General features: G+C 44.6%; 2 protein-coding genes across 3 annotated transcripts in view; one reads left to right on the top strand and one right to left on the bottom strand.

Annotated features, from left to right (window-relative positions):
* The window catches only part of mipol1 (mirror-image polydactyly 1), a gene marked incomplete at its 5' end in the record, with an annotated part of 77,569 nt that extends 68,274 nt beyond the window's left edge, over positions 1–9,295 (bottom strand). The window contains 2 exons of the mRNA XM_080523575.1: positions 7,190–7,281; positions 9,288–9,295. Of these exons, the coding sequence (XP_080379701.1) occupies positions 7,190–7,281; positions 9,288–9,295 (100 nt within the window). The remainder of the gene's footprint in view (positions 1–7,189; positions 7,282–9,287) is intronic.
* A 1,909-nt stretch (positions 9,296–11,204) lies between these two features.
* Positions 11,205–22,601, top strand: psma3 (proteasome 20S subunit alpha 3). Of its 2 annotated transcripts, XM_080550587.1 has the most exons (11): positions 11,205–11,304; positions 12,200–12,282; positions 12,373–12,496; positions 13,656–13,757; positions 19,811–19,884; positions 20,548–20,620; positions 20,796–20,861; positions 20,955–21,001; positions 21,207–21,274; positions 21,402–21,466; positions 22,376–22,601. In XM_080550587.1, the coding sequence occupies exons 1-11, from the start codon at positions 11,284–11,286 to the stop codon at positions 22,418–22,420; spliced, it is 768 nt and encodes a 255-aa protein (XP_080406713.1). In that variant the 5' UTR covers positions 11,205–11,283; the 3' UTR covers positions 22,421–22,601. The 2 variants fall into 2 exon arrangements, with proteins under 2 accessions (XP_080406713.1, XP_080406712.1); XM_080550586.1 differs by having other exon boundaries at positions 20,796–21,001.
* The last annotated feature ends 633 nt before the right edge of the window (positions 22,602–23,234 follow it).

Here is a 23,234-nt window from a genome sequence, read left to right as displayed (position 1 = left end):
ATTTTGAACTAGGATCAAGATTATTTTAGATAGATAAGATTTACTTATCTATCAATAATCATATAATAATACGGAACGTTACGTTCCTACCATGTCAACACCAAACGTTACGGTCCTACCATGTCAACACCAAACGTTACGTTCATACCATGTCAACACCAAACGTTACGTTCATACCATGTCAACACCAAACGTTACGTTCATACCATGTCATCAACACCAAACGTTACGTTCATACCATGTCAACACCAAACGTTACGGTCCTACCATGTCAACACCAAACGTTACGTTCATACCATGTCAACACCAAACGTTACGTTCATACCATGTCAACACCAAACGTTACGGTCCTACCATGTCAACACCAAACGTTACGTTCATACCATGTCAACACCAAACGTTACGTTCATACCATGTCAACACCAAACGTTACGTTCATACCATGTCAACACCAAACGTTACGTTCATACCATGTCAACACCAAACGTTACGTTCATACCATGTCATGTCAACACCAAACGTTACGTTCATACCATGTCAACACCAAACGTTACGTTCATACCATGTCAACACCAAACGTTACGTGCATAGCACGTTGACACTAAACAAAGGTTCATTGTGGTGTCGGCAGTCAGACAGAAGTGTTGCAACAGCAGGGAGAGGTGGCGTCAGTGGGACAGGCCTGCCTATGAGTCAACCTCCTCCCAAACCACTCAGGAGACCAAAAGGGTGGTTCTAGGTCTGCCCCGTACAGAAGTCAACACAAGGTCACCTGTCACATCTAAAAGCAGGAGCACCTCCCTCTCACCTCTCCTTCCATACCTGTATGGTTCAATAGGAGAATATATCCACAACGGTTACAGCTGGATTAGTCTTACAACAGTGTATGACTTCATTTAGCAAGGGAAGTCAATGACAACCAATCCTTCTTTACGATAAAGACCAGGATGGTTGACCTCAATGGGGATCATTTGAGGCCTGTTATTTTTGTTTGGAAAACATCCGGTTTTAGACACTGAACCTATTAGAGGGCCAGGGCCCTATACCTGGAAGCACCGAGTTCAACACAATGTAATAGGTTCATTATTCATTCATGTTCATTATTCATACTAGCCTTTCTCTCTCTCATATTCATACCAGCTTTCAATGCTACACGCACACTCGCACGCATGCACGCGCACACACACACACACACACACACACACACACACACACACACACACACACACACACACACACACACACAGACAGAGATTACTTTAAAGCTAAAGACTCTATACTGTTTTCTTTTGTTGAGAAAATCCTTCGACTAACATGCTTTAAAATTGAACTTTTGCAAAGCACAGGGACTGATCCCCCTGAATCCCGATGAAGGATGAGCGAGGCTCTCTAGCAACGACCTGTCCTTCAGACAACCAGCACCCGTCAGCGGGAGGCAAGTGGCAAGGCTCTAGAATCAACACCCAGACATTCCACCTCTTTCCTATGGTACAGAAATAGCTCCAACGAGGAACCGTACAATAGGCTGTGTGGCTGATAACACAGGCAGGGCTCGACACGTACAGAAAGAAGAGTTACAACTGCCGGGGTTTGTGGATGTTCCACTTTGTGACACCCTGGTTATATTGTTCTGGTGAGTGCAGATGACAGAAGCTGGAGGCCGACAGTATCCATGGTTACAGTATCCATGAGCTCATTTCAAAGAGGCCAAATGAACCAGATCAACAGGGTCATAAAACCTGTACACACTGACATGTTGTCACCAACACCAGAGAGGGCTGGGTTCAAATAAATGCTTCCCTAACCGCTGAAAGGGTCTTGCACCACCTCCACCTCCACCTCCTCCACCTCCACCTCCTCCTCCACCACCTCCACCTCCACCACCTCCACCAACACCTCCACCTCCTCCACCTCCACCACCTCCACCACCTCCACCACCACCTCCACCACCACCTCCACCTCCTCCACCTCCTCCTCCTCCACCTCCAACACCTCCACCTCCACCTCCCTCTGCAGCCCTGTTTCCCAGGGGAAGGAGGGGGTGGGTAGCCTGGTGGCCGGGTGGTCTCTGGCAGCGCCAAACAGCCCAACGCTCCTCATTACCCCTGGATGTTTGAGCAGAGGGCCCCGGCAGCGAGCCCTTGACTTGCTCCCTGTTCAAACATCGTAAGGCATCAGCGGTTTCGGCCATGTTTGTTTTCCTCCGCGGCCGCGGGTCCTCGTTGGGGCCGACACGCCAGGGTGGCTGTCGGGGTGACGATGTGCATCGTCGCAGCGTTTTATGTGACGTTGTGGCGGCGATGTTGGCCGGGGACCAGGCTGTGACTAAACAACAGACTCAGGGGAGGAGACGCCCTTACTAGTAACCCTTACTAGCACACGGCTGAGGGTTCAACTGAGCAGGACGACGTGCTCACCTGAGTTCATCCAAACACGCCAGCACGGAGGGTTCAGCACTTTCATATATTTCAGCACTGTGTGTGTGTGTGTGTGTGTGTGTGTGTGTATGTGTATATGTGTGTGTGTGTATATGTGTGTGTGTGTATGTATGTGTGTGTATGTGTGTGTGTGTGTGTGTATGTGTGTGTGTGTTGTGGTCTCAGATCGGAATAATCACCCGGCGGCCCCTGGCCACCTTTTCAACAGTGCCCACCCTGTGTCTCATGTCTATTCCCTAAACCAACAGAGACACACAAAGACGGACAGACAAGAGGCCGAGGAATCCTTGTGTGTGTGTGTGTGTGTGTGTGTGTGTGTGTGCAGCCTGGGCCTGGCCTAGCGCCTCAGCGCTGGACCACCCACCCAGGGGCCGACCACAGCAGCAGAAGCAGCAGCAGCAGCAGCAGCAGCAGCCAGTCAGTCAGTTAGTAAGCCCACCGCCACCACCGCCACTCTATTCCAAGGATTCTCAACTTCAATCAGACCCACATGGGAGCCCAAACGTGCCGATAGCGCGCCTCTAGGCCCTGTGAAGTGGAGAGGGAGGGAGGGAGGGAAGGAGTGGATGGGTGGGTGTCTTCGTCGCAGAGGGTCCAGTGGTGGTGGTGGGAGAGAGAGAGAGAGAGACAGAGCAACGGGGGGGGGGGGGGGGGGGGGGGGGAGCAACAGGGAGGAAGAGAGAGAGATCAACAAAGCAAGAAAGAGAGAGAATGAGAGAGAGAGAGCAACAGAGAGAGCAACAGAGAGAGAGAGAGAGAGAGAGAGTGAGTGAATGAGAGAGAGCAACAGAGAGAAGGAGACCACACTGTTTCTCCTCCCCTCCACCAGCTGCTGTTCCTACCACTGACCCATTGGGTCTAAACACTACATTTCCTGGCTGGGTAAGTGATGCTAGGCGCAGGGGAGCGGGGGGGTGGAGGGGTTAGGTCAGAGGCACATCCACCTGCTAAGAACAAAGCTCTCTGGGGCGTTTGGCTTTTTTTCTCCTTGTTCACAGAGCCAATTCAACTCTGTAGGAAACTTTACATTGTTTGTTATTGGGGGCTTGTAGGCTGCACTTTGAGTACTTTGGAGTTTCGAGACAGGGAGGGAGAGAGAGAGAGAGAGAGAGAGAGAGAGAGAGAGAGAGAGAGAGAGAGAGAGAGAGAGAGAGAGAGAGAGAGAGAGAGAGAGAGAGAGAGAGAGAGAGAGACACACACACACACACACACACACACACACACACAGGAATAGACAAAGCAGACCTGAGATTTGTGGTAATAACAACAGCTGTCTGGTGATTTGAGTGTTACGCAAAGGCAATGCAACATGGCCAGAACCAGCAAGAGACACTAGGCAACGTGATACTTCTAAGCTTACTGTCTCTGAGCCGGTGTCTGCTGTAGTCCTGTCTGCTGTAGGCCTGTCTGCTGTAGGCTTGTGACTCTGTAGGCCTGTCTGCTGTAGGCCTGTCTGCTGTAGGCCCTTCTGCTGTAGGCCTGTCTGCTGTAGGCCTGTGTCTCTGTAGGCCTGTGTCTGCTGTAGGCCTGTCTGCTGTAGGCCTGTGTCTCTGTAGGCCTGTGTCTGCTGTAGGCCTGTGTCTGCTGTAGGCCTGTGTCTGCTGTAGGCCTGTCTGCTGTAGGCCTGTCTGCTGTAGGCCTGTGTCTCTGTAGGCCTGTGTCTGCTGTAGGCCTGTGTCTGCTGTAGGCCTGTGTCTGCTGTAGGCCTGTGTCTGCTGTAGGCCTGTGTCTCTGTAGGCCTGTGTCTGCTGTAGGCCTGTCTGCTGTAGGCCTGTGTCTGCTGTAGACCTGTGTCTCTGTAGGCCTGTGTCTGCTGTAGGCCTGTGTCTGCTGTAGGCCTGTGTCTGCTGTAGGCCTGTGTCTGCTGTAGGCCTGTGTCTGCTGTAGGCCTGTGTCTCTGTAGGCCTGTCTGCTGTAGGCCTGTGTCTCTGTAGGCCTGTGTCTGCTGTAGGCCTGTGTCTCTGTAGGCCTGTGTCTGCTGTAGGCCTGTCTGCTGTAGGCCTGTGTCTGCTGTAGGCCTGTGTCTCTGTAGGCCTGTGTCTGCTGTAGGCCTGTGTCTCTGTAGGCCTATGTCTGCTGTAGGCCTGTGTCTGCTGTAGGCCTGTGTCTGCTGTAGGCCTGTGTCTCTGTAGGCCTGTGTCTGCTGTAGGCCTGTGTCTGCTGTAGGCCTGTGTCTGCAGCACCGCTGTAGCCCCAATAACAATTTCTCCAAGGTGATAAATTACCGTAAGTTTGAACCGAACTGAATTAAGAAATTAAGAGTTTAGTGAACACATTGCGACCAATCAGAAGGATAAGGCTAAAAACAACAGTGGATCAAACCAGTTATTCAAATGCATTCTTTCGACTACCGTAAAAAAAAAAAAAAATATATATGTTCAACGCCAACTAAAACCTTCTCCAAACACGAGCTGCTTGTCATTTCACATAGGACATCCTCTAATTGGCGATCACAACAAATACATATTCATTCCGGTATTTCAATAACAATCATTCTCACCCTATAGGCGACATCACAGAGAAATCCAATCTCCCTATTCGTGTCAACTGGTGTTTCACCACAGATGGACACATCAGCATTCAAACGCAAACGCCTGATAATCCTCAACGCATATTCATGTCGGAGGTTCCCGTCAAGACGGGATTTGACACCTATTCCTCCACCTGCGTGAGTCTGATGATCGCGGTGCCTCTGAGTCCAACCCACACGGCAATGGTTTCATCAAGAATTAGGGATTTGTTCCTTAGGCCCGGTGACGTTGAATGCCGGCCGGTAGGATGTGGAAGAAAGCTCATCTACGCTAGCAAGACACCGACTCGGTAGAAAAGGTTAATAACCAGGAATTACATCGACCCGCAGCCCAGATTAGTCTTGATTGAGACACTGAGATGGTCCCATGTCTCTGGGAGGTTCAACACTAGAGGTCTGTCTGTCTGTCTGTCTGCCAGGAGTGAGTAATTTATCAGTGTGTGTCTGGGGTCTGATGGGGGAACTATGGGAGTTACAGGGGCTCAGGACGGACAGCTTGGCTAACGTGTGTGTGTGTGTGTGTGTGAGCAGTGGTTAGTCCAGGTGAACAGGCTGTATGCTTACTGAGCGAGACAGGAAGACACACCTTCCTCTGCGTTATCAGGGCTTGAGCAACACTACCCTGATCCGCTTGTTGGTCTCCTCCCTCTGGTCTAGGATGTGGTAGGACACACACACACACACACACACACACACACACACACACCTCCTAACCCCCACTCAATCCCATGCCCTAGGGTGTGGTGGGATTGCCAAACTGAAGCATATCACTAAGACTTCAAATGTTGTGCTGTACGCCATTAACAACCTGGGGCAACGCTCCAACCCACCATAGAAATACTGTACCAGGGAAACCAGTCATGGCTGCACCTCATCATGGCTGGCTTCCTTCTCCACTCGTTTTGCATTCATATTCAAATAAAAGTTATTATTATTATTATTATTATTATTATTATTATTATTATTATACACAAAGCAACAACCAAATGATCATGTGATGATAAACAAATTAAAAAAAGGTTCCACAATGCCGTTAAAGTAAATACAGCATCAACACACAGGCGACTGTACCTGTCAGACAGAAAACAAATATGCTATTATTGATAACCAGAGGGGAGCATTGATCACATGACCGTGAACATTTATAAACTTAAACATTCTATGGTTAGAACGTGTCAGAGATATGGCCACTGTCAAAGGAGGCTGATCAAGACAAATCGATGTGTATCTGCATTCTGCACCCATTCAAAAGCAGCAAAACAGGTTTCAGATTATGTGAATGGGAGAACAGATTAATCAAGTCGTACAAATGTCAATGAATTAAGTTTTTTGGCAAACATGTTTGCCAAGGAAAGGATTTCACTCAATTTTCAACTCTCTCTCTATGCCGGTGTGGTTTCAGTTCACGTGTTTATATAGAGATTAGCACGCTATAGAGGACAATGCAACTTCTCTCTGTTTGCTGAGACTCTTGATATTACAGTCAATGGGATCAAAGTCGAGTGCAGAGAACACCAGAGTTGCTGAATGAGTTCGAGAAGAAAACACATGAAAGTCACTTGTTGTTTTGGACACTTGGGACAGGCAAGTACAGGTAACCTCTCCAATTCGATTTTAGAGGGATAGTCACTTTGACTGTCTCAGTGGTCCCTTATCTCAAAGTAGTTCCCAAACCACCGTCTGGAATGGCAAGTGCGCCCTCTTGAGGGCAGAGAGAGACATTTCAAACACAGACCATTTCCTTTTTTTCCCATCAGTCTCAAATGATTCCGACACAAGGAATTGTACGACATTTCAACAAAGGAGGATCGCTCCCTTTAGTGTTATGTTTCTTTTTAGTAGTAGGCCTGTGTATGTGTTCAATTGGAGTCAAGGGTCATTTTAGGACTCATAGGCCCCTGACGTCCAACGGGAATATAGATTTTTGTTATTTTTTTGTTACAGTTTTGTTATTTGTTCAGTGAAGTTTCAGTACAGGCTGTTAATACACTTGTGCGAACTCAGTACTGTAGGTAGTTGAACACCTCACATCTACTGTACATAACATTATTGTCATTGCAGATCAACATGTTATAAACAGCACCTAGCTTAATTCACTGCAATGCTAAAACCCTCCAGTTCTGATACATTTGACTTGACAACATGGGTAAAAATGGAACAAAGGAGAAGAATGGAGGGGAGGGGAGAGGAGAGGAGAGGACAGTCTGAGTTTCACATTTACCTTTGTACATATCAACCAGAGATTCTTTGAGTTCCTTGCTGTGAGTCCATCCTGATTGGCTGAGCTCCTCTTCACTCCCAGAGTAGCACTCCCTGGGATCAGAACAATAACGGCAGGTCAGAATCTCCTCTCTCTCCAAAAGGATTCAGATCTAAATGACCATTAACATGGTTATTATTGCTCCTAGCCTTCTGGCTAAATGTGCCGTATCTGAGGAAACGCTTATCAATGTCCCTCTAAATCAAGTGAATTAAAGTAATGGAAGGCTGAGGCCAGTGAACTGAACTGAGCTCGTGGACGCTTCAACACTTGTAGTAGGTTTTACACAACACAGCCAGCTAGTCATATGCTCCCTAGATTACCAAGTCTGACTAATCTCTCTCACATTGTGCCACAGAGTAGAGCCAACAGACAGAGAGAGAGAGAGAGAGAGAGAGAGAGAGAGAGAGAGAGAGAGAGAGAGAGAGAGAGATTCTCAGACTAGTGCTACCAATCTGCCCATGCTGCTCATTCAATCAATAGAGTTGTGAAGAAATCTGGTCAAATATGAATCCTGTCATAGGTTTCCACAGACATCTAGAAGCATCCAGAAGAGTGAGAGGAGAACGAGCACCAGTCTATACGAGAGATACGAGAAACGCCACCAGACAGCTGACTCAGCATTCACCTAATCCTAATTCAGCATGACTAAGATTTGGTAAGCAGGGATAACCATATGGGATAGCTGAGCTGTACGGCTAAGAATAGACATCCGTATGCCTCTATAGCTTAAATAATGATTTAGGCGGCTGTGGCTCAAGAGGTAGAGCCGGCGTCTAATGATGGCATGGTCGGTGGTTCGATCCCTGGCTCCTCCTGTCAACGTGTCGAGGTGTCCTTGGGGAAGACACTGAACGCCAAATTGCTCCCAATGAGCGGGCCGGCGCCTTGCATGGCAGCTTGCCGCCATTGGTGTGTGAATGTGTGTGTGAATGGGGGAATGAGAGTCCATTGTAAAGCGCTTTGGAATAAGGCGCTATATAAGTGCAGCCCATTTACCATTTAGTTGGGACATGAAAATAAAGAGGATACCCACACACGATGCGTCCGTGTGCGTCCGTTTACTTCTGCAACGTTTCGACCAAGTAACCTAGGTCTTCATCAGGCAGGATCAGAGTTGGACACCAACACAATCTGGAGACCGGCTCGGCCTACATGGCCTCCCGTCTACAGTCCCCACAACCAGAGGGGACACAGCACTAACTACCCTCACAGAGGAGACTCATAGCAAAGAGAAAGAGGGGCTTCACACACGATACAGGGCCGACCCGAACCATGCTGTGCTGGCTCACATATTTCCCTCCCACTCTGTCTTTTCCAGTACTGCTTCAGCAAAGGTGGTGGACGCGGTAACCAGGCCAGCCCAGTACAGCTCGGCCCAGCTCTGTAGTGTGAATTAGGGTAAAGAGAATCCTCAGTGCTATCAGCAGTGTGTTATCTGAGAGGGGAAGTGTCACATTTCAAACAGAACAAATAGCCTACCCTACACTGTTGTAAAGTGTCAATATAGGCGCAAACATTGTATAGGCCTAATACAATGAAACACACACTATAACCTAGCCTAATCTTAACGACAGTTTGGCTACTTCCCTAATAGTCTAAGAAGTGTCATTATGAATTTGAACAACAATGATTTGGGAATTCTTCAACCCTACATTGATATACCACAGGAATACCCTGTTGCAATGTAACAAGGAATACTGTGTCCTTAAACCGTGAATCTCATCTCATCAATCTGACTGTCAACTGTTCAACTTGTTTCTAACTTGAGAGACCTCAAGATGAATCATGAGTTAGAAGCTGTCACACAAGAGACATTGCATGAAATCAATTAAGAATCATTGTATCTCAATAACTAGCCTAGTTCCAACAAGGCATGGCACTACTCACTTCACAGACAGTTCATTCTCCAAGCTCGATATCTTGTGTTTAGCTCTCTGAAGCGCATATCTAACATCACTTGCTGTAACTTTCGTAGCCATCAAACAGGCTGTAATTCCACCGGCAATGACACTGAATAGCTTCTGTTCAGAGACCCGCTGAACGCGCAACTTGATACGTATCCATGACGATCCAGGGTACACAGCGTCTGGAACGACTTCCAGATCAGATCAGATGAACAATAAATGCTAAATGCACCTTTCCACTAGAATATGACCTGTCAGAAACACAAGGGAGAGAGAGCGAGAGGCACGTGGATCCTTATCCTAAAAGGTTGTTTGTTATGTGAATGCCTATACTATTTCAACAATAGCATATCATAGCCTAATGCCTATAATATCCAGTAACTGTTCTGGGAAGCTATGAGGGGTGCAGGCTTTTATTCAAGCCCAGCATTACCACACTTCAAATGTCCATCAATCAAATGTATTTATATATATATTTATACATGTACGGTATTATATATACAAATACAATTGTCTCAAAGTGCTTTACAACAACAAGAACTATACTAAACAGCATAAACAAAACAACAAATACAATACAAACAATATGAACTAACATCGAACCACAGACCAGCGAAAAGGAGCGATTCAGTCAACTAGACTGATGTCATGACACCTACCTGCCCTATCCCCTCCTGTTAGGCTCTAACTTAGAACACTACCTGTAATTACACTGTAATATCAGTCTACCTGTAATTACACTGTAATATCAGTCTATAATCCCTTCAAACCCCTTTTCCCCCAACCACTACCCATTGTCTAAGTTCTAAGTACTCTTTAAATTCCAAACTCCAGATTACATTACAGTAATCAACATCAAATAACTGATCAAATACAGACAGCAGCTAAATACAGTATCAGATATTAGGCTGTCTATTGTCTATTATGTCTATTAGATATGCCCAGAGGTTTGTGATAAACTCTCCTGAAAACAAGACACGTGATCCTGTAAGCCTCCCCAACACACACTTCCCTGCAATCACACAACATACACACTACACTTGATGGCATTCCTAAAATGTTTGAAATACTTTAGTTGAAATGCAAACAAGGCAAGCAAGCTATTGTTAACTTAGTCTAACTTTGATGTTGTTCTTAATTTCTCACTGGCAAATTCAGCTCTACACACAGATCAATCAATCAATCAATCAATCAACCACAAAAACAATCGCCACGTGCACTTATGTCATTCGAATGTTCGGGGCCAATCATGGTCCGCAACATAAGAGGGTCAAGCTGGCTAACATTAGCAATGTTAGCTTGATAAAAGTACACCTGCCAACAATGCAACTTTCCATTTCTTGAGAGAGTATGCAAGTTACCTTTTAAAACACGTACCACTAAATGCTAGGATGTGAGCAGTGATATACTATCTCACCTTTATTTATGCGTATACTTCGTGAATTATTCAGGCTGGAGAAGGCTGCCACAGTGCTTCTTCCATTGGGAAATCTAGCGGAGAAATCGAGGAAGTCACCAAATGGAATTCTGTTGCTCGACTAACTTTGTCCACCAGGGAGCAGTCTAGATAAACTTACTAAATAAGTAATGTACTACATATCAGGGCTGTGTGTGTGTGTGTGTGTGTGTGTGTGTGTGTGTGTGTGTGTGTGTGTGTGTGTGTGTGTGTGTGTGTGTGCGTGTGTGTGTGTGTGTGTGTGTGTGTGTGCGTGCGTGTGAGCGTGTGCGTATGGGTTCGTGCGTGCGTACGTGGGGGTGTTCTCATTTGATGAATCTGACCTTATTTCTCTTGTTGTCTACAATGAACTCCTTTCTATCTGTACGTTGAAAAATAATACATAGGAAAATAAATCATATGTAAACAAGAAGGGAAGAAGAAACTCAGCCAACAGGGAAAACATTTAGAAAGGAATGTGGTAAAATATGAGTAAAACATGAAAATAAAGGTATAAAAATGCTCTTGTAATTCTTGACAAATGTATCATGACTATTACACGCCGCTACTGTAGGGGGCAGTAATGGGCCGTCGTCAGAGGTGATTCTCATAAAGCAGTTTGTTCCTTGTTGGTTGGTGAATGACTGGGATGCAACGCTGAAACAGCGGACAGAGTTTCTACAAAGGATTTTTTTTGACTGTTATCAGCAACAATGAGCTCAATTGGAACTGGGGTATGTTTAATAACATCATCGATTATTTACTATATTACTCTAAATGACATAGTAAGAAAACAGTATACACTATGTTGTTGACAGTTTGTGTGCAGCGGCACGTCTTGGCCAACCCGCAAGCTAGCAACATCGCAACACTAACCACCGCGCTGAACTGAGCAAAGTGGCTTAAATGATCAGCTAGGCCATTTAGCAAATAATGTACTGGAAGTTTATGTTACAGTTACAAGTTTGATCCTGTCATTTATTGCAAATATGTACATATACTTGAGGGTGGTTAGCGAAAGGCCGTTATAGCCAGGCGATGCTAGCTGTGTTGCCTGCTGAGTCACTTGCTCTGAAGCCATGTCTGCTAACTGGCAGCTAAGCTAACTGAAACAGAAACAGGTGACCTGATAGCTACGTACCGTTTTTTAGATGCCGTATTTATATATTTACTGACTGTCACCATTTAACAGATAAGTTGTTGAAATCTCTATAAAATAGTTACCTGCAATGTTTTGACTATTAAAGGTTTGAGAATTCAGCAGGTTTCGCTCATGACTTTGATTGATTGATTGATTATACTTTATTGTCCCCGAGGGAAAACTTGTCTTGGGCATGATACTTTCATGCTTCAAGTGCAACAGAGACGATACATACAACATACAGCAGGCAAAGTAAACAACAGGACAGCAGCAAACATTGAGTGACATTGGCAGCAGTTTCCACCTGGACATGGCATCATTTGGTATAAATATATATACTTGCAAGCTAGCTACCTCACTGACACAATCCCATCACACAGTCGTTGTATGATCGTGCATGTCCTTATGTAGTAGTAGGCCTACTGTTTGCATCTCAGCTGTAGTCGCCGTCAGTGTACTGTGTAATTGCTCTCTCTCTCTCTCTCTAGTATGACTTGTCAGCCTCCACCTTTTCCCCAGATGGAAGAGTGTTTCAGGTTGAATATGCCATGAAAGCAGTAGAAAACAGCAGGTGAGCAAGATAATATCGCCCCCCCTGTATTTTACTGCTGTTCAATGTAGCTTGATATGCTGATCTGATGCCTTTTGTTTGACTCCACAGCACAGCAATTGGGATCCGATGCAAGGACGGTGTTGTGTTTGGAGTGGAGAAGTTGGTTCTCTCCAAACTCTATGAACAGGGCTCAAACAAGCGTATTTTCAACATCGACCGACACGTTGGAATGGTATGGATTTATCAGTTTTAATCTGAACATTTTGTAATAATAATCGCCAGGTGTTGGATTGAATGCTTTGGCCCAACCCACATTTTTAAAATATGTTTTTAGTGCATTTCTGATTTATTGGGATAGAGACAGTAGAGATTGACAGGAGGGATGGGTGAGAGAGAGGAGGGATGACATGCAGGAATAGGTCAATGGCCGGAATAGAACCAGGGATTTAATTTTTAATTAACAGTCTGCACTGATATTTGAGGAGTGGTAACAAGTACAACAACTTGACTGCTGGACTTAAGTTACATTTTGGGCGTCATATGCCATCAAATGGGTGGCAATGCTACAAGGAAATATGTCAAAATGCGTGTGTCTGTCATGCACAAATCAGCTTTAAAACAATGTTGTAATGTTAGAGAGACATCAGCATACTAGCGAAACAGAAAAGGTCTGTAATACATTGAAATGTCATTAAACTAAGATAATACAATGGTTATCATCATTTTAAAATCTTTATTAACAAAGAAAATAATTACATTTGTGGTTTTCTTTTGTTGCTTGTGCGATAATTCGTAAGGAATTCTGGAAGATTTCGCATAACCCTTTGGAGGGGTCATGTAGCCATACCACTTTGCCCTACCCCTCCATCCCAACAACAATCAGGACACCCTACCCCTACATGTGAACGTGCAAAACGGAGGGGCAGGGCTAAATGGTTGGGGCAAGAGGTGAAATGGGATTGGGCCTTAATTTCCCTTGAGAGGGAATTTGTGTGGCCCAGTGAAAAGTAGCACTGAAATACATAAAACACATCACATACAAATAAGCAAGGTACACATTTATATAGCATAGAAATACACACACAGTAGAGGAAGCCTAAATTACAATTGCACAATGATTCAGTTATCACCTCATCTGGCTGTGGTACTTTCCTTTGACATTATCCTTTCTAGCACTGTTTCAGCCTCTTTGGTGAATGTGTAACCAGGCCAGCCCAGTACAGCTCTGTTCACCTCTGCAGTGTGAATTATGATTCAGACAGGGTCATGTCTCGTTCATTTTCATTTTATTGGACAGAGATAGTGAAGACAGACAGGATGGTAAGGAGAAGAAGGGAGAGAGGGCATGTCAGGTTCATGTTTAACCATGGATCTGTCTTTCTCTCCCTCAGGCGGTGGCAGGTCTGCTCGCTGATGCCAGATCGCTCTCTGAGGTGGCCAGGGAGGAGGCCTCCAACTTCAGATCCAACTACGGACACGACATCCCCCTGAAGGTACAGTAGGCCTATGACACGACATCCCCCTGAAGGTACAGTAGGCCTATGAAGAGAACTCACTTTATCTGGCTGTGTAGTATGATGCACTGTAAAGTACAACAAATACATTAAGTTATCTAACCATCAGGCATCACAAGAAGTAATCTATGCTCGGGGTAGGGGTGGGCGATATGAACTAAAATTCATATCTTAATATTTTCCACTGTCTGGATGATATTTGATATATAACATCACGATATATGAGAAAAAATAGCGAGTACCGGCAGCGAATGATGACTTTGCTGAGTGGGAGTCGCGCTTGTCTTCAGACGCGCTCCGGGACTAACTGTTGCACGCATTCGGCATTCCTCCTACTGGCTGACATGCATCCTCCTACTGGCTGACATGCATCCTCCTACTGGCTGACATGCATCCTCCTACTGCCTGACATGCATCCTCCTACTGGCTGACATGCATCCTCCTCCTGGCTGACATGCATCCTCCTCCTGGCTGACATGCATCCTACTGGCTGACATGCATCCTATTGGCTGACATGCATCCTCCTCCTGGCTGACATGCATCCTACTGGCTGACATGCATCCTACTGGCTGACATGCATCCTCCTACTGGCTGACATGCATCCTCCTCCTGGCTGACATGCATCCTCCTACTGGCTGACATGCATCCTCCTCCTGGCTGACATGCATCCTCCTACTGGCTGACATGCATCCTACTGGCTGACATGCATCCTACTGGCTGACATGCATCCTCCTACTGGCTGACATGCATCTTACTGGCTGACATGCATCCTACTGGCTGACATGCATCCTACTGGCTGACATGCATCCTCCTACTGGCTGACATGCATGTTTTCAGGTGGTTTAACAGATTCCTTATATTTCCAACTTTGGCAGAACAACGCGGCGACACAGCTTACATAATATAGTTTGTTGGTTGAGGTCGGAGATTTTCAACCCAAACCAGTTCCCAACGACATCAACATCACTTTCTGTGTGTTCGCTCATTTTCGATTGTTCACTTATAATATCATTATATATATATATATATATATATATATATATATATATATATATATATATATATATATATATATATATATATGCAACAGATGCAGACAACATCCACAGAAAAAAATAGGTCAACATATTAACATGCTGCTTTTTAAAAATGAGAACCGAGAGAGACGGTATGTTTTTATTAGAAGCTAAAATCATTTTATTTTATTTTATCACTCAATTGAAATTTGAACAAAACCATATGAATGCCAAATAAGGATTTATCAATATATCCATGGTGTAGCGAAGTCTGTATCCTGGCTAGGGGTGGGACGATTAGAAAATGTCATGTCACGATTATCGTGGGCAAAATAATCGCGATCCACGATATTATCGCGAAAAAAAAAAAAAAAATCACACTGTAATCACTTTAACTTAGATTTTGTTGTATTTTTAGGACATTTTAAGTCAGTAATTCAGATTCTAGTGGCACATATCTCTGGCCATAATCCGGGTCCTTAAGAAAGAGCAATTCCTTTTTGGCCAATCAGCACCTTTCATTAACGTACCCAAGGAAGTTTAAAGAACACACTCCCAGTGTTGCCAACTTCCAGAGCCCCTTGGCGACTTAATTAGTCAAAAGCGACCAGCGACAAATCTAACTTCCTTTTCTGGTCATTTGGGGAATTACTGTAAAGCAACATATCCTGTATTCCACGGTTCACGTTACAACCGAGCTCAAGAGAGACGAGTAGGATACAGTCTATGGCGAGCGAGGGTTGTCTCCTCTCTCCCTCAACACTCACTCCCGCGGCCAGTCTGATAGCAGCCGCGGGGAGCGTACCGGTGTTCCCCGGGTCCTCGCAGGGGGTTCGGGCAAAGTTCGGGAAATAACGGACGGTTGTCATGTGTTTATACAGCATGGATGTTACGTGCCTAATGCCTTTGATGCGCACACTTGCTACTTGCCGCTTTAATCATTGTATTTAGCCTATATAGCACAAGTCATGCATTGCATGTAACCTCAAGTGCTGAACAGTATTAAGTAAACCACAATATATTTGCTAAAGCTTAGGGGCGACCGTGCCTTATGCAGCCATAGACTGTCACTGCCTGGTAATAACAAGGAAGGCCAATGACAGTATCCCGTCTAAAGTTTTTCACCAGCCATGGTGAGTAGGCTAGCATACGTTACCTAGTCACTGACTGACAAGGCTGACTTGACAGTAACGTTACCCATGCAGGCTGAACAATAGCGCGAGACAAGTTCTGTGAGGATATTCGCGCGCGGCTCATGTGAGGAATTGCAATTATATTACAGTAACAGTCGCTAACTTGACTGCAAAAGTAATGTAGACTTGGCTGAAAAATAGCGCCAGACATTTGTTAAACACAGTTTATTCATAACATACGATTATGACGATTATTCAAATAATTAAAATTCTCCACGATTAAGTTATCGCGGGTGTTTTTATCGCGATTAACGATAAAAACGATAATCGTCCCATCCCTAATCCTGGCGCAACATAATACTGGTAGTCACGCTAATACCGGTAGTCCATAGACCTAGAATACAAAGCCTCAGACCTTTGCACTTCCATCTCTGAGAACGGCCCCAAAATTCGACTCTGACCTGAGACAGTGGGGAGTGTTTTTGGGACTTTGGGTGTTTGGGGGTAGGCGTGCGATGTGTACTGCACCCTCCCGTTGTTTGGCTAGGCGAGTCTACTTGACTGCTACTTGTTATGTTACAAAAACAAGAAAACGTGATACAACTCGTTACTTACTTTGGTTTGGGGTCAGCTGCGGGTAGCACACTTTTTATTTCATGGGAAATTTGACTGGCTTTGTCTAGCTAACTGAAGAATCTATGCTAGCGTTCTATAAACGAAACAAATGGCTCACATTCGATCACCAAGTCCCAGGTCATGTTCCCTGAAAAAAATCCTGGGGTTAAAAAAAACGTGAAAATTATTGACAGATTTATTGTTTCAGTTACCATCAGTCATGCTGGTTTGAGTGTAAAACTCGCTAGGAAACACGTTTCTGACGATGTTTACTTCTCCCTGCTCTCCCTGAGTCCTCAGAATCACCCTGGGTGGTGGAAACACAATGTACATCAAAACCTGCTCGGGTCCTGGTTAGGGATGTGCATAATGGCACTTTTCCACTACGTTGCAGACCTGGTGCTGACCTGGTGCTGACCCAGGTCAGCCCGCTTCGGTCCCCTTTTCCATTCGTCGGTCCAGGTCGCTTCGGTCCCAGGTCCCAGGTCCCACATCGGAGCAGGGTCTTTTAATTTCCTATCCGGGTGTCTTTGCCAGGCTGCGTGTGACGTGTGACGCTGCACACCGTTGATTGGTCAATGGACAATCGTCATCCCATGTCCCATCCCATATTATTTCTTCACAACCGCCATCTTGAAAATACCACATTCACTAGGAAAATGTCACTACATTTTCTGTAATAGCTTATTACGGTAATAAAGATTCGGAAAATTATGCTGACCATCGTATTATCTTAGTTTAATGTCATTTCAATGAATCATATAACTTTTATTTACAACAAGCACAACACAAAAATCGCTATTATGCACCGTGTTTGTCCGTGAATAACACCGGCTGTGGAGGTGGTAAAAAAACACAATACTCCTTTGCTAACTTCACCATCTGTCTACGGTCATTTTGAGCCCTTAACCACCGCGCTGACACCCCGAGAAGTTATGCTTTTAACCGTAAACTCGATGAACCGGGAGTTCGCCCACAGCCGTCCAGCCATTTTCACCATTCACTCATGAGTCAAATGCCGGTTTTAACAGGGAATTCGCTCCGCGCTGTGTCCACGGTGATGGGAGTGGAGGATCGACTCCATTCAAAAACTTTTGAATTCCCTGGCTTCTCCTCTTTCCGGACACGTTTGAATTGTTATCCTAACCCCCGGTAAACCGAAGTTATTAACCCGCAAACGGCACCGTGTTTGTCTGTGAATAACACCGGCTGTGTCATGAGTCAAATTCCGGTAGATTCGCGTCTTGTCGGCGTTTCCCGATGATGATACTACAGTTCATAAAGCAGACAAGTGAAGGCAGTGGTTTTAAGGGTTCAAAAAACATAACTTTATTATGTGTACATAGCTTCCTCTCTCTCTTTCTCTTTCTCTCCAAAAAAATCACTGCTGTTGCTGTGTACACCCGGAAGCTTTTTGCCAGGCTGCGTGTGACGAGTAACTCCGCCTACTATCGTCTACTCCTCCTACTAGTCCGGGTCGGTTTGTGTATAATGGAAAACCAGAACAGATCAAAAGTGACCCGACCTGACGTCGACCTGATGCGTACTGCGCTAAAGCGGGACCCAGATGGAAAAGCACCATAAAACTAACTTTTCTCATGGTCGAGTAATCAGTGGGTGGTTTGAGCGAATAATCGATTTTTCGATGTGTGCCGACATTCACAAAAACAGCCATGGATCATAGGCAAGAAAACACTTAATATCTTAAACGCCAAAAACCCCACCTTTAACAGTGAAAAATCTAATTTATTCTAGTATTAATCCTCATGATTTTTTTCCTTCTGAATACTTAAATTAGGCTAACATAACAATAATGCAGAACAAAAAAAAAACTGCGCACGCATTAGAGCGATGCGCGCATTTTGTATAGCTGTCCAGAAGTAATAGTCAGACTCTCGGAAAACAGGGACCAATTCAATGTTTTTTACTCATCAGAACTTGAGGAACACTGCCCGACACAGTGTTAGATCCATCGCTATTTCACCTTTCTGCAACTTTAGCTGAATCGACTTTGACCCTCGGAAACGATTATTAGAATAATTGGTTATTCTGTCCCATCCCTAGTCCTGGACCCTAGTGGAAAAGCTCCACCAGAGTGTCATGGTTCTCCAGATGGAGGAGGAGTGCTGAGCTACACACGCTGCAGCACGTCAGGGTGCAGCCACGCTCTGTTATAATGGTTAGCCTTACCTGAAGCCTTACCTGAATCTAGTGAAATAGGCATCAGTGGAGCAGACCTGGGTTTAAATAGCATTTGAAATCCTTTCAGGTGCGTAGCTGTGCTTGATTGTGTTTGCCTGGTGCAATTGAACCAATGGAATAGTCTTGGAAAAGTGCCAACCCTGCCTATCTGTCACTGCAGGCAGGCTCCGGCAAACGCAGAGTATTGTATTTTAAATACAATTTGACCCAGGTAGCAGTGGAAATAAACGGGTGAATAGAGTATGGAGCGTTGACTACACTGATATGACTGTCATCATTGTGGGTCATTGCTGCTCCTTGATGTTTAGTTTTCCATCCATGTATTCTTTGCTGTGACATTCAGTAACTGTATTATTGTGGACTTAACTTACTGTTACAGAGGTTTTCTCTCACAGCCTCTCACCGAATTGGTTAGAGGTCAGTTTACTGAAAGCTTTGTTGCTAAAGTAGTACTTAAACTGGAAATCGAATCCCATTTCTCCTCTAGACGAGCAAAGCCAATTTTGACCTGAAAACATTTTACAGATTGTTACTGTCTCACAGATTGACCTTCAAACATTTTACAATAGTCTCACAGCTTTGCGGCTAAGTTGTTTTGGAGAAATGAATTACTACAGAAGCTAAGAAGCTTTCTGGAAACTGACCCCCAGTGCTCTAGCCTTTACCAGTGACGGATAACAGATGACAGTCCATTTGCCCAGCTTAAGCAGACCTGTTTTGCTTGAGCTACTCCCGTGTCATTTGGGAGGTGTAATCTCAGGGGACTTGGGGGAATCCCAGGACTTTTTGGACAGCGCTGCGCTGGATTGCATTATCAAAACCCGACTCACTTGATGTCAAAATGTCCACAGAAATACAGCTAAAACACAGAACTCACTGAGGAGTATCATAACGCTTTTGTTTTTTACAATGTCATTGGTGATCTTCAATCATTACTAAATAAATATATCGTTTAATTTGCCTTGTTGTTTACATGGTGGTGCAGAAAAGTTCACAGCGAGCCGCAGCGCCACTTTTGTGTTCTTTGGTGAGAACCTGAATATCTCCCTTCCACCTCTCGTTACAGCATCTATCTGACAGAGTGGCCATGTACGTCCATGCCTACACGTTATACAGTGCGGTCAGGCCATTTGGATGCAGGTAAGAGTTGCACGTTGATTGATATACACTGCTTCCAGTTTGAACCTTATACTTGCAGAGCCTTGCTTCACATTACTTTACGAAATAGAATACATGTATAAACGTGCTTGCGCACAAAGATCTTGCCAACCACTTTCTCACTTCTAACCCCGTATCTCTAAACGATAAGCCCACACACAGCCAGTTTAAAACATGCTGATGCACAGAGGAGTCTATGGTTTTATGTTTTCTACTGTTTTATGTTTTTTTATTGAATGTTTTTCTGTTTTCTGTACTGAATGTTTTCTGCCCTAACTGAGCTGTTTGACAACAAAATTTCCCCATTGGGGACAATAAAGGTTTTCAATCAATCAATCAAGTTTAGTTTCCTCCCCGTTATAGGACCGGCGCCATGTGACCTACGGTGCCTGTATGTGTGATCACAGTGCTTGTTAACCACTTTCTTGCAGTTGTACACACTATTCCTCAAGTTGTCATCGTTATCATAGTAGATGTATTGTTCTTACATGACTCTTGTACTGAATCTCAAGGGCTTATATGCTGTTGTGTTTTGTTCTTTCTGTTGTTTCTATAGTGGCTATGGTAGTGCTGCATTAACCAACCAATTTTGTTGCAGGGGTAAATAAAGTATAATGTAATCTGGTTTGACCCTTCCCTCCACAGCTTCATCCTGGGATCCTACGATCAGGATGACGGGCCTCAGTTGTACATGGTCGACCCCTCAGGCATCTCATATGTGAGTATTTCCTTCTACGTTTCCCTTCAAGCTCTGTATGCACGCACACACTCACACTGAAACACACACAAACGCACACACAAATAAATTCTACCCTCTTAACAGCAGTTTTACTAAGCTGCTTTTGATCTATGCTTCTTATCTTCATCTTATATAAATATTTAATTCTGGCCAGGGTTATTGGGGATGTGCCATCGGAAAAGCCAAGCAAGCCGCCAAGACAGAAATTGAAAAGCTCCAGGTAAGGATTTTCATTTGGTCTGTTTTCCAATATAAAAGAACCCATATTGCTACATTGTTTCATTGTGGTTTTATCTGTCAATGCCTTCAACAGATGAAAGACATGACCTGCAGAGAGTTGGTGAAAGAGGTGGCTAAAATGTAAGTTTCATTGAAGACACACACACACACACTTCGAAAATATCTCACAAGTTCAAAAAGCTTTATTGTCCATTCAGGGTGAATTATTCTTCAGCTTCCACATAACTCACTTTACCTGGAAACACACAAATGGTCTTGTGTAAACTACACACTAAATCTATTTTAGGGGCATTATAAATGTTTTCCATTCTGTTTCGTCCCCTAGTATCTACATAGTACACGATGAAGTGAAGGACAAAGCCTTTGAGTTGGAGCTCAGCTGGGTGGGAGAAGGTAAAACACACCACTGTCCCTTCATACAGGACAACACAGCTGTTTGTAGACTCATTTAACCTGACCAATGTAATGTCACAAAGTGGCATGAAATGACAGGCGTGTCTCTCTCCACGTCTCTCAACAGTTACCAACGGACGGCACGAGCTGGTCCCCAAAGATGTCAAGGAGGAGGCCGAGAAGTACGCTAAGGTAAACGCCACCAGCCTGTACCTTACCTGTAAGCTAGATGAAGAATACAACAACTTGGAAATATGGTACTCAGAAAATAGAATAAAAGACTGTCTCTTCTCTCTTTACTGGAAACTATTGCTTCCGACGTCTAGCCAAAACGGTGGCAATGAAAGTTCACCGCGAGAAGAGTGGGGGCAGGGGTTCATTCGATTTTTCGTGCACTTTCAGCGTGGACCTATTTAAACACTCTTAGTCATTAGTCATTTTTACTTGTTTTTGCTGAAATATTACGTCATGGTGCTATTATATATATTATTGTACAAGATTCAAGTCCGAAAATGGCCATTTAGGTCAAAGCATGTGTATTTTTTGAGCGATAATTATGTTTTCTTAGCTCCTAAACGATTTTCGAAGTGCTATGATGTATGGCTATATTTCATATAGCTCACAGCTCTGAAGTGCTAGCCTGTTAATGGCCAGAGTCAAATATAACGCTCTGAACCCCTTCACTGGCTTTTTTGCCACTGAGTCAAACAACCTTTCAACACATTTGATTGAGAATGGCTCCTAGCTATATCTGCTGTTACCTTCCCAAAATAGTCCTGTGAATGACTGACGTCACCACTGTGTTTCCGTTCTTTGAGCGTTATTTTCAACGACAACAAAAAAGCAAGGGATCAAAAATGGCTGGTGTGGGCCTTTAAATCCTCCCTTCCTTGTAGAAATCACTAATCTGACATGACCTGATTAGTGAAAGCAATGCTGTCTGAAGCTTATTTTGGCCAATCCAATCATGTTAGATCAGTGATTTCATTCTTTGAGGTAATCTGCATTTCTGAGGTGAAGGGCTCTATTGACGAGCATAGTTTCTGTCCTGTTGATGCCTGAATCCTAACGCTGCCTTCTTTCCACCCTGCACACACACAGGATTCTCTGGAGGAGGAGGATGACTCTGATGAAGATAACATGTAAACTACACTGCAGTTCCTCCACTCGTCACACACACACACCCTATTCTCCCAAGAGACAGATGGATATTCTTTTGTATGTTTTTGTAGTTCATGGACCATTCATGTCATTTATTTTCTCTTCTGTTGGACTGATGGATTTCGCACTTGAAAAAAATAAAAGTTGAAGAAAAGTACTGTTTATAGTAAAAGTATTGTTGGCTTTTTTTGTAATGCTGGGATGCTCCATAAACTTATCAATACTAGCCTTTGCAACTGGATGTATAGTTGTCCAATGTGTGCTGTGCAGCTGTAAGAGTAGTCTTCAGTAACAGGGTGGAGGCTGGTGGAGGTAGAAACCGGAGGACAGGCTCATTGTAATGAATGGATTGAGGAATGGTATCAAACTCTAGTTTCTGCCTCCCCCGGTGCAGCGGTAGTAGTCTTCAGTAGTATACACACCAAGGACTTGAACCCTGTACTGCAGAGCAGTAGTGCCAACCACTTGTGTTGGAACTGAAAGACAACTGAATATCAGTGCACACACACACACACACACAATACTTGAGTCAACCCTACAGGTTTATGTATATCTGACATATCAACCTATCGGGTCGACTGGCTACAGTATGACATGACCCATGTGTAGAAAGGAGAAAGACAGCAGTCTGCATATTGACCTCCAATGGAACCTCCATGGCTTGTCTGGCCACAGTGCCCCCTGCCACTCCACCTGCCTCACCTGGTGCCCTGTCACGCCACTACCCCTGCCACAGTTTGAATAATATGTATATCAGGGGAGAAGACACGTGCACTCAGATTCGAGTCTTCCTGACCAC

This window comes from Nansenia antarctica (assembly GCF_963989245.1).
Source record: "Nansenia antarctica genome assembly, chromosome: 1".
In the NCBI taxonomy this organism is placed as follows: Eukaryota; Metazoa; Chordata; class Actinopteri; order Argentiniformes; family Microstomatidae; genus Nansenia; species Nansenia antarctica.
The sequence above is the reverse complement of the archived record's forward strand: the minus strand, read 5'-3'. Positions and strand labels throughout refer to the sequence as shown.